At 53.0% G+C, this 15263-nt stretch overlaps 1 protein-coding gene across 7 annotated transcripts in view; it reads right to left on the reverse strand.

The window, feature by feature from the left end:
- EEFSEC (eukaryotic elongation factor, selenocysteine-tRNA specific) overlaps nucleotides 1-15263 on the reverse strand; it is a 262800-nt gene that overhangs the window by 64647 nt on the left and 182890 nt on the right. For all 7 annotated transcript variants that reach the window (XM_045052028.1, XM_045052027.1, XM_023250076.2 and 4 more), the window contains exon 5: nucleotides 1060-1716. In XM_045052028.1, coding sequence (XP_044907963.1) covers nucleotides 1060-1716 — 657 coding nt within the window. The remainder of the gene's footprint in view (nucleotides 1-1059; nucleotides 1717-15263) is intronic.

Raw genomic sequence — 15263 nt, forward strand, 5'->3', positions numbered from 1 at the left:
GGCTGTACCAGGAGGGGTGACCCTCATCTTGCTAAGAAATAGAACTGCAGGCCTGCTGAGAGCCTCAGGGTAGACCCCACTGGAGCCTAAGTCCCCAACACTGGGGCCTTATCACCACCGCGCTCACCTGGCTCAGAGACAAGTCCCAGGACCACCCACAGCCACCCCTGCCCCACAGGGGCGCACATCCAGGGAGCAAGGTTTAGACATTCTTCACCCATGTCTTCAAGGCCCAGGAGGCAGGGATTCCCAGTGAGACCTATAGGGACAGACAAAGTGGGTGGGCAGGGCCCACCTGACAGGAGGTAATCCGAGGATTTCTGAACCCTTTCAGGCTCTAGGACACCCTCATGAAAGGTCTGGGAACCATACTGGTTCACCCACATCTAAAGACCTGCCTCCAGTGATGGTGACAGGGACCCCAGGAAGCCAGCAGCCCGGGGCCTCCTGCCATGTCACCTTCCTGTACCTTTCCACCTCTTGCCCTCTGGCACCCCCTTCCCCAACCCCACAGGCTGAGGACATGCTTGGCCAGGCCTGCCCTGCACTGACCAGCCGTGCTCTCTCCTTTGATACGATTGGCTTGGGGCAGACCCAGCAGCCACTCTGCCAGATGGAGGCTCAGCCCCCACTGAGGCCACGAGAGCCAGGGCCTGGTCATCAGGCTGTCAGGGGCAGGGCCCAGTGCCCTATCTGAAGTTCAGGGAGGCCACTGATACACTGGCTTCTGGCCCAGCTGAAGTGCTGCTGTCTGGACCCGGACTGAGTGAGGGCCAGGGCTGCCCTGCCCTCCTCTGCCAAAGTAGAGGGTAGGGGTGGCTGGTTGGGGGCAGGTGAGGTGGAGCTTGCCGACCTGAGTTCAGGCCCCAGCTCTATGACCACGGGCAGAGAGAACCCAGGCCACTTGACCACACGGGGCCTCAGCTTCCTTGTTCAAAAACCTCAGAAGTTGGGACCAGAAGGCTGCTAAGGTCTTCCTGCTTCTCATTACGGACCCCAACCATGCCCACCCTGGCCATCCGAGCCTGACAAGGAAGGGTGATGGTCTGGAGTACTTACCCGCTCCACGAGGCCATGCTTGTGCTTGAGCTTATATACTTTCAGCCTGGGCAAGAAACTCTCGGCATAGTCCTTGTCCTCCAGCCCGTGGAGCAAGATGCCATGGAAAGCCAGCCGGCACGTGTTGGCATGAATGTCTGCATCTAGCCTTGAGCCGATCACTAGGCACAGCCGAGGACAGGTGACAGGCTTCTCAAACTCCACGAGGGCCCACTGCTGCCGAGGACAGTGGCCTACCGTGGCCTGGCCCGTCTTCTTGTCAGCCTCGCCACTGTCTGTCACCTCTGGTGCCAAATCCTTGCTTAGGTACTGCTCCTGGAAGAGGTATTCTCGAGAGAAGTCGAAGGAGTCTAGCACAGGCTCATGGTCAAAGCTATCAGGGGCAGGGCTGAAGAACATCAAGCGGCCCATCACCGTCTCATGGCCCACTGTGATGTGGAACTTGGCCTTGGTCTGCAGGGGCCCCCGGAAGTACGGGATCTTCTCCACAGAGATGAGGGCTGCATGGACAGTGTGCAGTGACTCGGGGGCACACACCAGGCCACGCTCCAGCAGCTTGGGGTCAAACTGGGTGACACAGATGCCCAGTCGGTCTCCCTGCATAGCTGACGAGACGGGCATGTGAAACATCTGCATGGACTTCACCTTCTTCACCACCTGGTGTAGCAAAAGAGAAAGCTCATGAAACAAAGAGCCTTGAGGCAAGAGGGAGGGGCTCCAGCTGGAGAAGTCCCTGTCCCAGAGCTGCCAACACTCACCTGGCACCTGGCATGCCAGCCTAGGGGAGCACTGGGGTGGTCAGATTCCCCTTGGCCACAGCAAGCTCCACCCTGCAAACATGGGGCCCGGGTCCACACAGCACACTAGTCCAGCATGTGGGGGGTAGGCACAGCAGCCAAGTCCTGTGCTACTGTAGCTCCCTCCGTCGTTTGAGTCCCCGCTCTGCCCCAGGCTCCATTCCAGCACTTTCTTGCCTTGAGCCCTCTATACAGGCTCACCACTGCATGCAGAACGCACCCCCCACCCCCAGGTCCTCAGCCTGCCAAGCCATGACCACCTGTCCTTGAAAACCTGGACCAAACACCACTGCTCTGGAAAGTCTGCCCTGACCCCCAGCGGGCAGGATCTGTCCCTCTCCAGTGCTACCCCAGCCCCTCTGAGTCATACACAGACTTCTCTGCAGTCAGGGCCCACTCTGCACCAGCCTGCCTGCTAGCCTGTGGGCTTCTCCAGGGCAGGCCACTCCTCACTCCCTAGACACACAGTCACTGGGGGACCGCAGTGTGCCAGAGACCGTTCTAGGGGTATGAATAGAGTGAGAAACAACAACCAAACTATAAACACATCAAATGAACTAAGTCTATATTGACAGAATTAACATAAAAATCTTATGTGTAAATATAACAATAATTACATATGTATATAACATAATTACTTATGTACATTATATATAGCATACTATATTATACATAGCATATGGCATATAATATAGTACATGTAGTATACCATATTAAATATATATGGTATATATAATACTATACTATACATATTACATATAGTACACCACATTATGTATAATATGTGTTCACATATAACATCTAGAGAAGGCCCAGGGTTGGGGAAAGGTCTGGCTTTTCGGAGCGGTGGTCAGGGAAGACTTCTGTACAGGTGATGTCTGAGCTATCACCTGATGATAAGAAGTTGTGTGAAGGTCCAGGAAAAGATAGTTCTGCACAGAGGAGCTGATGAATGTACAGGCTGGGACAGAGGTTCCGTGAGTCTGAGAAATAAACAAAGAGGCAGGAGGGCTGTAGCAGGGAGGGCAGGGAGGGCAGGGAGGACAGGGAGGGGAGGCCGGGCAGGCCGGAAGTCACCGAGGAGTTTAGGCAAAGGAGTAACCTGATCTTATCTCTGTTTGGAAACCATCACACTAACTACTACACTGGGCAGATCTCTGCACCCACAGTTTGTAAATCAGGAACAGACATAGGAAAGGCTCTAATAAACGTTCATGAAATCAATGGACATTCCTACTAAGAGCCACTGTCAGAGAGGAGATGAAATCACATTCACAGATTTCTGCTTAGTGCAGCAAAAAGATGGGTAATAGATTTCAGAAAACCTGCCATCAAAACTTGTTAAATTAAAGACACTGGCCTTTAGGTCTCAAGCATCCCCATCTACAAAGCCTGGGTATGTGGAACACTCTCTTTTTCCCTGGATAAAGGGAGAATGCTGAGCTGATACCGGGCGCAGGAGGCCAGGCCCTTTCCTGGAGAGCCATAATACTCAAGTGTTTGTTTAAAGATCATTAACTACCTAACCACGAGGTCAGGGAGCAGAGAAAGTGAGAAGTGCGGTGTCAAAAGCCACAGCCAAGATCAATCAAAGAGAAACATAAAACACCTCTAAAATGGTCTACAAGGGCGACGGGAAACTAAGATTTTCAGGAATGCATCTCAGAGTAACTGGAGAATATTATCTTACACTAAGCGTCTGCCCAGAGAGGCAGGCCCCGAATCGCAACTCTTCCCTTGAGGCCCGTGGCCGCCTGGTGAGCTGTCCTCTGGCCCCCACCCCACCCCACTCCCTTCTCCAGGCCGCCTTTCTCAAACACATGTTGGATGATGCAATTCTTTGGCACCAACCTCTACACGGGCTCCCCTGCTCTGCACCACTGCTTTCAAACCTCTTGGGCGTAGCTGTAGTGAACAGGACGATCCTTTGGTCAACTGAAATTCTATGGGAGGATCGGCCCTCTGGCCGCCACCCCCCCATCAGGTGAGCTGCTCAGGGTGGATAGGGGCTCCTGCACCTCCTGACGCCCTCTGTGCTGCCCCACCAAGGACTTCGGCTTGCCTGGCTTTCCCGCATGGCCTTCCCTGGAGCCTCCCGCAACACGGCCTGCCTCGGCAGCTCTCTTCCTGGCCCATATTCTTCCAGCACCTCAAGCCCCAACCAGGGCAAGCTTGAGCAATTCCCTACATACAGAACCCCATTCCCTACATACAGAACGCAGGGCCCTGTATGCCTCTGCGTTTTGCCCGTGAGGCTCCTTCTCCCCAGGACTTCCTCCACCTGAAATTCCCATTCATCCCGAAACTCTGGCTCTCAGGGTACCTCCTGGCATGGCATCCCTGCCTGCTCCAGACTGAACTGGCTACTCTCCCTGGGTTGCTCTGAACCGGATGCACTGAGCTGTCATTGCTGCCTCATGGCTCTGCCAGTCTGTGCCTCTGTGTATCTACTGACTTAAATGACAATATAGTAAATACCTGTGGCCCCATCGTGCACCCTGAGAACTACATTACCAGTAAGTTCCATCTCCTTCTGTGCTCCTCCCCCACCTAGCTCTCCTGCCTGCCCACCAGCTGGAGGCAACCATTCTCTTGAATTTGGTGTGTGGCATTCCTTTCTTTATATATATATGTGTGTGTACATGATTGAGCAGAGACTCACTACATATGTAGTACATATGCCTAATCAATACTTTGCTTTGTTTTCTGAGTTTTTGAACTTCGGAGTTCGTGTCCGTGCTGCCTACACCTGCAGTTCATTTGTTGCTGATGCCGTCTGGCACAAGGCACGCACCGACCCCCATTCACTCTTCTATTGGTGTGCACATGGGTCGTTTCCAGGTTTTCGCGGGAAGAGGATGCAATGAATGTCCTCTCACACAGGAATCCTGCCTGGTGCACGGTGCTAGGAGGGGTTCTGGAAGACACGGGCCCTGGACCAGAACTGCTGGGTCAGGGGCGACTGCTCGTGTCTCCTAGATAAATAAAGTATCAATGTACACTTCCACCACAGGCTGGAGACTCTCAATGGATATAGGTCTTCTCCAACATCTGGCACAGCCAGATTTCTTCATTTTTGCCTGTCACATTTTTTTTTTTTTTTTTTTTTTTGCCTTTTAAATTCTGAAGCCAGGGGCCATGTTCCTACTGCTGCATCCTCAGTGCCTAGCACAGAGGGTGGCTGAAAATGCTGCTTATGGCAGACCCAGTTACACACCCAGCCCATCGGAAGAGAATGGCTGCATCTGATTCTGGAAGAGAAATGCCTCCCGTGGCAAAAACACACCTGGCAAAGCACGGAGCTGAGACTCCAGACTGGCCGGGGCCTGAGCGGGATCCTTGGGTTTATGACACTTCCTGTGACAGAGGGCTCAGGGCCTTGTGCCACCCTGCCAGCCCCCACCCCCACCATCAAGCCCATCTGTAAGCAGGCTTTGTCACAGGCATGTTCTCTTTTCAACGGGGCTTGTGTTCTTAGGACCGAAATGTTAAAGAATGCCTTAAGAGGGCACTGGGAACAGCAGAAAGACAAATAACTGTGCAAATCAAGATTTTGAGGGCCCAGACAGGAAACTGTGAAACCGATAAAGCTGGGGGACAGGGTGGCATGGCACTACTGTGGGCTCTCCTGCGTGCACGCAGACGGCATCGCCCACACGGACCTATCGCCAAGCCCACGTTTACAGGGTATCCTTTAAGAACGTAAGATCCCATCTAGGACACCAAAACACACGGGAAAGTAGTTTTGCCAACTCAAGAAGGGGAAAAAAACGGCCTTTCATTTTCTAGCCAACTCTGAGGGATTCCATCCATCCATTCAACAACTCACTCATATTTACTAATATCCAAGGGGAGTGGTGGCACACTGTGTGTGCATTCACTCAACACGTATTTATCAAGTTTCTCTCATGTAGCAGGCCCAGGCCCTGGAATGATACGGGGTGAACAGAATGGACTCTGGAGTCTACCGTTGGGGGCGGGGGAGACGTTAATAAAATCATCAATTAATAAATTCAGAATTACAAAACCATGGAGAGGTGTTATGAGAGAGAATAGCTGGGGGATGTAATCCTTCCTGGGTCATCAGGGAGGGCTTCCCTGAGGAGGTGGTACTAAAGCTGAGACTGGAGGGAAGAGAAGAAACCACCCATAGGGGATCCAGGCAGAGGGAGCAGCAGAGCAGGCCTGAGGCCCTGAGGGGGGAAAGAACATGGCCTGGTTGAGGGACTGAAAGGCGATGGGCTGGCTGGCTGGCAGGGAACCGGCCAGGGGCAGCGGCATCGGGATGGAGACACAGGCCCGCCACCTTCACCGTGGGAAGGACAACAGAAGCCCCTGGTGGCAGTGGTGACCTGGGGTTGAGCATAAGAATAACACCTGCTATGCATACTTTGAAAAGGTCACTTTGGCTACACGGTGTGGAGAAGCCAGAAAGGACACAGGGAAACCAGCAAGGAAGCTACCCCAAGAGTTCTTTACGCAGTACATTGTGGGGATGTGCTGATAGACTGGACATGGGGACGATGGAGACACGCTCAGATGGACACTGAGGCTCCGGCTGGAGGAACAGCCCAACGCTGAGGTGGGGAGGGGCAGCTAAGTGACCTGTGCCCAGGAGAGGCCTGCGAGGCAGCTGAGGAAAGGCAGCAGGCCTTGGGTGAGCACAGAGGTCAGAGCTCCAGGAGACGTGGAGGCTGCAGGTGGAGGCCGGGGACTAGGAGAAGGCGGCTCACGCACCTAACTGCCTCTGGCCTTTTTCCACCTAGACGTCTGGTCGTCTCAGAAACGGCAGCTCTGCGCTTCTGGTTGCTTGTGTGAAAACGGTGGGTTCCCCCTTGACTCTCCTTGTTCTCTCATACCCTACCCAGCCATCGGGGGCTCTAGCAGGCCTCACCTTCCAAACAGGGCCGGCACCTGAGCCCCTCCCTCTGTAACCACTGCCCGTCCTGGTCTCAGGCCCACCTGGCTTTGGCTATTGCCCCTTTCCCTGCAGCCTGTTCTCCATAAAGCGGCTTAAATATAAGATATGACTCTGCAGTTTCACCTCTGAGCTCTCTAGTGGCTTCCCATTTTGCTCTGTAAAACTAATGTCTTCGCTAGGACCCCAAGGCCATATAGTCAGCTCCTGTCATTTCTCTGACTTTATTAGCTAGGTTTCCACCCTCAGCCCCCATTCAAGCCAGTTTAGTCACATCAGCCTTCCTACTTCTTGCTCCCGGAACACATCAAGCTTGCTCCTACCTCAGGGCCTTTGCACTTGCCAGTGCCTTTGACTGGGATGTTCTTCCCCATACACATTATTTCTCTTTTCCTTATTTCCTTCCTATCTGCTCAGATGTTTCTTTAAAAAAGTTTTTTTAACGTTTATTCATTTTTGAGAGAGACAGCAATCAGGGGAGGGGCAGAGAGAGAGAGGGAGACACAGAATCAGAAGCAGGCTCCAGGCTCTGAACTGTCAGCACAGAGCCTGATGTAGGGCTCAAACTTGGAATGGCAAGATCATGACCTGAGCCAAAGTCAGATGCTTAACCAACGGAGCCACCCAGGTGCCCCTCTGTTCAGAAGTTTCTTTATCAGAGTCCATTTTTGGGGCACCTGGGCGGTTAAGTTGGTTAAGTGTCTGACTTCGGCTCAGGTCACGATCTCACACTTTGTGACTTTGAGCTCCACATTGGGCTCGCTGCTGTCAGTGCAGAGCCTGCTTTAGATCCTCTGTCCCCCACTCTCTCTGCCCCTTCCCCACTTGTGCTCTCGGTCTCTCTCAAAGTAAATAAACTTTATCAGAGTCCATCCTTGACTCTGTAATAAGAACTCCTCATTCCTCTCTATCTTCTTTTCTGTGTTTCACTCTTCTTCATAGCACTCACCACTAGCTGACATATATATTTGTTTACTGACTGTCTCTCCCACGCTGGAATGTAACCTTCATGAGGGCAAGGGGTGTGTTTTTATTTTTTAATTTCTGTTTCTATCTCCAGTGCCCAGCGCAGTGCCTGATGTATGGAGGACCTCAACACATGGTTGTGGACGGAACGAATGGAGCCATGGATGGGCGCGGCATTGTCTCTGCCCTCAGGGAGCTCTGGTCTGGGTCTGGGGTGTATACAGCCACAAAGGCCCATGGAAGTACGCACCCACACTGTGGAGTAGGGCTAGCCCTGAGGCTGGCTAGGAGTTGGAGGTTCCAGACAACCCAGGGGGAGGAGCCTTCCAAGCCTCTCCCAGGGACTCAGGTTTCCCTGGCAGGGCACAGTTAGAATGGCGGCAGAGAAGGCAGGTGGCAGAGTGGGGAGGTCACTCTGTGTGGGACCACCAGTCAGGCCCATCCCCTGAGCTCGGCTCCCAGCAGGGACAGCGGCTGCTGAGTCTCTTCCCCTTGTCCTTCCCCTCTTTCCGGCCCCAAGCACTTCTGGGGAAGGGAGGATGGACCCAGGGAGAAAGGGAGGAAGGAATACATCAAGCAAGCAAACAATTTTTAAAACTCAAGTTCATGCTTGCTAAGCAGTTTGGTCCTTTCTGACTAACAAAGAGGCTTTGCCATCAACTGGGTCAAGTTATTCTTCATGAAAACCCTACGAGGCAGGTCAATATTTTTACATTCAATTTTATGGATGAAGAAACAGAGGTTTTTGATGTCTCCAAGGTCACAAAGCAAATCGGGTGAGACTTGGGACAATGAATGCGGGGACCGTAAGGCAGGCCTGACATCCCACGGCCCGGTCTCTGGATCAGATGAGCAGAAACTGTGCCTGGGTGGCTGGCGCTAGGGGCAGAGTGGCCCTGCCCTGCCAGGCTGCTCCAGGTCCGGAGGACCAACGATGTGGGTGCCCACGTGGTGGGAACCAGAAAGATGGCTCTAGGGAAGGGGCAGAGGGAAGACTCCACTGTGAGAGGGCCCTGCTCAGGTGTGGAAGGAAGCTGAGGGGAGGCCAGCCTGCCTGGGACTCGGGAGCGGTGGGGGCAGGGACAAGGACAGGGGCGGCCCCTTCCTCCCTCTGCCCAGGCCATTGCGGCTGCCCTGGCCATGGTCAGCAACAGCCTCCTCCTGGCCAAGCACAGAGGACAGCTTCAGACCTGGCTTCTCAACACCTTTGCTCCTCCCTTAGCTGCCTTTGTGTCTGTGTCTGGGCAGATACCCCTTCTGGTCTTCTGGGCATCTGAAGTGTAGTTTTCCAGCCTCTGAGGACTCTGTAGGGAACTGTACTCAGAAGGATCTGGTTTCTGTTCTGGAGACTACTAAAAACCTCCAATAGAAGTGACTCGAAGTAGAGATCATAAAGCATTCATCTCTGCTCTCCAGGACACCTTGCACGGAATAGTGGCACCTAACTAACATTGGACTTCATTGCTTCACTGCGTGATCTACATAGAAGTAAAGAAAAGAGACCCTCGACATTGGTTGGATGTCTACATGTGACGACGCTTTACAGAGCTGGGCCCATATCATTCCCAGAGCAACCTTTAGGTGGCTAACAGTGACCTCGTTTTACAGACAAGGTAACTGAGGTCCCAGGGGTTAAGACATTTATCCTCGGCATCCAGATACACCCACCATGAACGCCTAAATTCTTTCACTGTATCATGCCATAAAAACCCATCTACTCCACCCTGGAAGTCGAAACGAAATACGATCACTGCAGTGAAGTTCCCTGGCAGCATTCCTTCTGTGGGGTAAGAAACGGAGAGGCCCGACACCATCATAATAAACTGCAAAGGAACAGCAGTGTTGAGGGTCCTCCTGGTGTTCTACGGAATCAACAGATGCTTCGAAGAAGTGGACAGTAGCCTGTGCCTAGCAGTCTTTCTGATGTGCAGAGATTCTGTAATAATGGCACTGGCTGTAATGAGATTGGACCGCTATTATCCATTTTTGTTCCACTAATGAGCCTGGAAGCTCCTGGCTGTGCCAAAGGCGAGGGTCGGGGCCTTGCAACTTCATCATTACTTAATAAAATGTAAATCGGAGAGGAAAAGAAACACGCAGGGTTTGACACTAATAAGCTTACAGCAGGATCAGTTACTTCAATTCAAAGAGGTTCAGACCGGAGGGGGAGAAATGAAATAAGCTTTTAAAGACCAGCCTAGGTTTGGCTCCATCAGACCTAACCAGTTTTGTTTAATAAAGTTTCAATTTGGCTGCTCTCATTTCTCCCTCTTCTTCGAGCTAGGCCGGGTACAGATAAGGCATCCCCCCACCCCGCCTAATGCATTAATTGCATCTCACACAAAAAGCCAAACTCGGGACTCTGCACAAGGAGAGAGCAGCGTGGGCCCCTGGGGGCTGCCGGCACCTCCCCTGCCTGGTGCAGATCCTGGCTCCCCTGGCACCACCTGCGAGAGGAGAACGGCACATGGGTCCTGCGGACTCAGTTCTCACCCGCTTATTCTTCAGAGCAGCGAAAACCATTCAGAAAGGTACGGGGAATCAAATGACATCGTGACCACCTGTGTTCCCATCACCTGGAACTGACCACTCAGATCTCGTCATTCCATCCCGACATCGAGCTGAAGACCTCTAGTCCCACTTCCCTCCTCAGCTCCGTGTAGCAATTACTTCCATGAATTCTGCATGTGTCCTTCTATTTTATATACTTTGACCTGTGTGTGTATCCCTGAATAGTATATACGTTTATTAGTTCATACAAATGGTGCCATATTATTGCTTGACTCCTACCTGCCTCCTTCCTTCTGTATTCTATTTCTGGCATCTGTTCATCCTGGGAAATACAGATACGGAGAGAGCTGTGTATTTACCATATACTTATCTCAGCAGAGATACTGCTATCTCTGTACACATCTAGGTGATTCTTTTTGACGGCCGCGTGGTATGTCTTTATAGGAAAACTCCACCCCGTATCCATGCCTTTATTGACGGACATGGGTTGCTATTCTCGTTGCTATAAATGATGCTGCAGTGACCATTCCTACACACACGGACTTGTACACATATGCAGAGTTTCTCTAGCGTGGGTATCTGCATGGAAGACTGGTGTGGGGGACACATTCCAGTTTCACCAGGTCTTACCGACTGCTTTCTGCAGTGGCCGGTTGCCACCCCCACCAGCAGCGGATACCCTCGCCCGCACTTGGTACTGCAGGCTTTTTAACTGTTGCCAGGCTGATGGATTAGGCCCGGCGTCCCATTGCTGTCCTAATGTGCGTTTCTAGAGCCGGGCTCCTCAGAGTCCCTGCTGCCGCTAGGTCACCCAAGATAAAGTGGCGAAGAGCCTGCCAGGCCCCGGGGGCTGTGTGGGCATGCCCCCGAGCCCACACAGCTCTGGAGGAAGGAGCGATGCACGGGAGGGGCAGGGAGGAGACGAGGTGGAGGAGATCTGCGGAGGCCCCTCCTCGCCGTCCTGGGCTCCCTGCCTTCTGAGCACCAGTGCCAGAAAACGCGGTACTCGCGGCACTCGACACACTTCTCCTCCCACCTGGCTGTGTCTCTGAGGAACTGTGCTGGCCGACCAGAGGTGGGGTCTGTTCTATGCAAAAAAAAAATTCCACTGAGGCCTCAACAAAAGACCAATTGTGCCCTGGAGAGAGAGAAGAGGGAGCAAAGGAGAACTTCCTCTCAGAGACCCCTACTAATAAGGAATGCCCCCTCTGCGAAGGAAAAGAGGATCTTCAGGAGTCTGGGGACCCACAGGCCCCCAAAGGCCCAATTCGCCTGTCTGCATGTCTGTCTGCTCTGGCTCTCCCCCTCGCCCTGGACGCCCAGGCCAGGCTCCCACGCCCCGCAGTCAGCGCTGCCCAGGGCCCGCGTGCCTCGTCCCCACCCACGTACCTCCCCCACCGAGAGCAGCTCAGGTCACCTGCTCGGGCCTTGGAGCACCCTACAATGTTCCTCGCGGCACTCGCGGCACCTCGTCATATCGTCCACTACGTGCCTGCGCACTCTGTTGTTTTCTGTGGGGCTCCCACGCCACACGGACAGCTGCCCCCGCATAGGCCAGGTTTATTTTGCTCACCGCCGGTCTCCCACGGGGAGCCTGCCACACAGAGGGCAGCCAGGGAGGAAGGAATGGATTTGGTTTCCTACCACATGGCCCAGCAAAAGGCCCCTGCGCCTCCATGGCGACCTCCTCACAAACAAACCCTGGTTATGAACCTCCCAGTCGCTGCAACAATGGAGAACCGTAAAAGTGACAAGGGGCCTGCCAGGAAGCTTTATGCTCCTCCTCCCAGCCACCCTCCACGCATTTGTCATCCCATAAAACTTTAAATTGAATTACACCAATGTTAGAGTCTTCTGTTTTCCATACAACTGGGGCTTTAATTGTTTTTAACGACATCCCTGGGCTTTTTGGGGGGTAAGGAATCCTTGGGAGGTAAGCCAAGGGAGCCAGCTCTGTCCTCGGGGCAGGGCCAGAAAAGCTGTCTGCGGAGCAGCGAGCATGACCACACCTGTGCGTGTGGGCCTGTGCAGAGCACCCAGGCGGGCTTGGGTCTCAAAAGGGTCGGTCCTAAGGCTCCCTTGTCTGACAGCCCTCTGTGAGTGTCCCCTCTCCCCCATGGCCCCTGCTCCTGGGTGGGCACACCAGGCCCTGTGCTCTAGCTCGGGGCTTTGGGCAAGTTCCGTGACATTCCCAAGTTTCAGTTTCTTCACCGATAAAATGGGGGTAATACATCGTAGGCCACAGGGCTTCTGTGAAAGATTTAAGGAGTACCTAGTATCTAGCACCTAGTATCTAGTGGAGCACTTGGAATATGCCAGGTCTTCCATGAACATGGTGGCCCAGTCCCAACTCACAGTCCAGACCTCAGCCTCTGGCTTCTTCCTCATCCTTCAAGTTCCCACGGCCCATTAGTGGCAAATCCTGGAATTCATCTGCCCCATACCCACAGTTTCTTTCCATTTCTGGGCCTCATTTCCCACTCAGACTCCCCCCAACAGCCACCCCTTCCCCACGTTTCTGCCTGGCCACCTGCCTAGTACAGAGCACGGGTCATACAATGCCCTCGCTCAAGCCTGCCCGGGCTCCAGGTGTCTCGCTCCCTCTCTGCCTGGCACTCAGCCCAGCCCTCTGCTCCCGCCTGGCCTCCTTCCGTGTCTAGGCCCTGGCTCACTCCGAGCCTCTGCTCCTGCTTAGTTATCCACCTTTCACAGGGGGCATTCTTCGGGGTCTGCTGTCAATGTCATCACCTGCGTTCCCTCAACACACATTCTAGTAGCACCTGCTACCAGGCAGGCTTTCACTCAACACTGGGGACGTGGGGGAAGCCATGGCTCACTGGGGGCAGCAGACGTGTTAAGTACTATTTAGAACAGTGTGCTGAGTGCCATGAGAGGGACTCGGGAGGCCTGCAGAGAGGAGGTGACATCTGAGTCGGATTTTGAAGGGTGATGCCTGCAAATGAGATCAGGAGAGAGGGGACGGCATGGGGAGGGGGTTGTGAGGAGAATGCTAGGAGGTGCTGGCAGGCTTGGGCAGAGTTCTATGGGGTGGGGCTCAGAACGAGATGAAGGTGATGCCGGGGTAGGGCTTTGAGGGCCAGGAGGCCCCTCTTTCCATCTGTGTGTCTTGTCCTGATGGGCAGGGTCTGCCGATACAGAAGGGATTCAGGAAGAGCTTGTGGAACTGAGTTCCAGGAAAAACAAGGCTGGGCTTCTCACTCCCTGATACCTACCAGGGAGAAACCCGTGCACGCGTGCGCAAGATAAGACGGTCACTGCGGCACAGGTAATATCCACAGAGACTGGGCAGAGGCCCGAGAGCCCATCAATGGCACGTGGCAATGGACAATATGAAATGTCCATACTCACATGCACCGGCCAGGCTCCGTATGTAGTAACAAGGTGAGGCCAATACTGGGCCGAAACAAAAAAAGTGCAAGATCCACATGACACGATACGCTTACAAAATGGCATTACGTACTTTTACGTAAATATACGTGTACTGCATAGAGAAGGGTTTAAAGGATACGCTCAAAGGAATGAACAGGGGGCCTCCTCTACATGGGAGGCCAGGATGAGGTATGATAGAATGGTCCCTTTTTCCCCCTTAACTGAAAAGTTTCACTTTTGTTACATGGAGGCATTCATAAATTGGTTGTATAATTAAAAATTAATTCTTTAAAAATAAAAGACAGACATTTTAGTCAATTAAATTTAATAGAATCAGGTTCCAATCAATTCACTCAATGAAGACTGACAGTCTACTCTGAGCCAGACTCTGTGAGGGTGCTGGGCCAAGAGAAGCAAAAAGGGATGTGGATGGGGTGGGAGGGGCAGCAGGAGGAGGAGACACACTCTCCAGCCTCCCTGCTGAGTGCTGTAACCGCAGACTTGAGTCTCCATTTCCCCAGCAACACCCTGAAGCCACCGCCACAGGACGAGGAGACAGAAGGCCCCCTAACTAAAGTCTGGCCCAACCTACACTCTCCACATGGGGAGACCGAGGGGACTCTGGCGGAGGCCTCTGGCACAGAATGGAAGACTCTTGTCATTGTCCCTAAAACCTGTGGAAACAGCCATGCCACCTGCCAGGATGGGGAGGACAAAAGAGATGGCCCAAGGCTCTGAGTTCCTACAAAATAAAAGGGAAGAGTGGCACAATGTGAGACGCAGCCACTCAGAACAACCCCAGCTCTGTGCAGCATCCAGCCGGAGGACTGGCTAGCAGGAGGGGCAGCCCCGGGCCAGGCAGAGAGCCAGGCGCTCTGAAGACACTGCTCTGTTTTGTCCCCAACCCGAGGGGACGGACCCACCTTAACTCCACCTAGGTGCACGATAGGAAGCACCTGTTTTTCACACAGTGGCCTAGAGACAAAGACATGCGCCCATGACCACAACCCTCACGGCCACAACCCTCACGGCCACTTGAGATCACACTGGTCCAAGCCTTTCTGAAAGGGCTCATGCTTCTACATTTTATGTCTAAGAATCCCACCCCTTAGGAAACTCTCAGAAGGGCAAGGATGGGTTACTAAAATATTCACTTCACTCTTCTTTATGTTAACCACAAGACGGTGACAACCTCGCGCCCCAGCAATAGACGGACGGCTAAATACACAGCAGATGAGATGTCATGTAAGTAATCAAATACATGAAGCAATTTTATCGGCATGGAAATATACTCTATAATACCGGACAACTAATCAAGGCATAAAAATAATGAAAATACAATCCTAACTATAAATAGCAATGGCCTCTGGGCGATGGGCTTCTCGGTGAGTTTGTTTTCCAATTTCCTTATACTTCATAAAAACTTCTGAAGTGATCACATATAGCTTTGATTTAGGAGGAAAGGCTTTTAAAAACCTAAGTTGAAAGAAAAAGGACGACCATCCCACCGGGCTGCAGCGATGTGTTGTCTCTGCAGAAGGACCATCAGATTCCTTCCCCAGCCAAAAGCCCCTGCCCGGGAAGCCTGTGTCAGGCAGGCGTGCTGCCAGCCACTCTGTGTG

Source organism: Felis catus, chromosome A2 (assembly GCF_018350175.1).
Source record: "Felis catus isolate Fca126 chromosome A2, F.catus_Fca126_mat1.0, whole genome shotgun sequence".
Taxonomy (NCBI): domain Eukaryota; kingdom Metazoa; phylum Chordata; class Mammalia; order Carnivora; family Felidae; genus Felis; species Felis catus.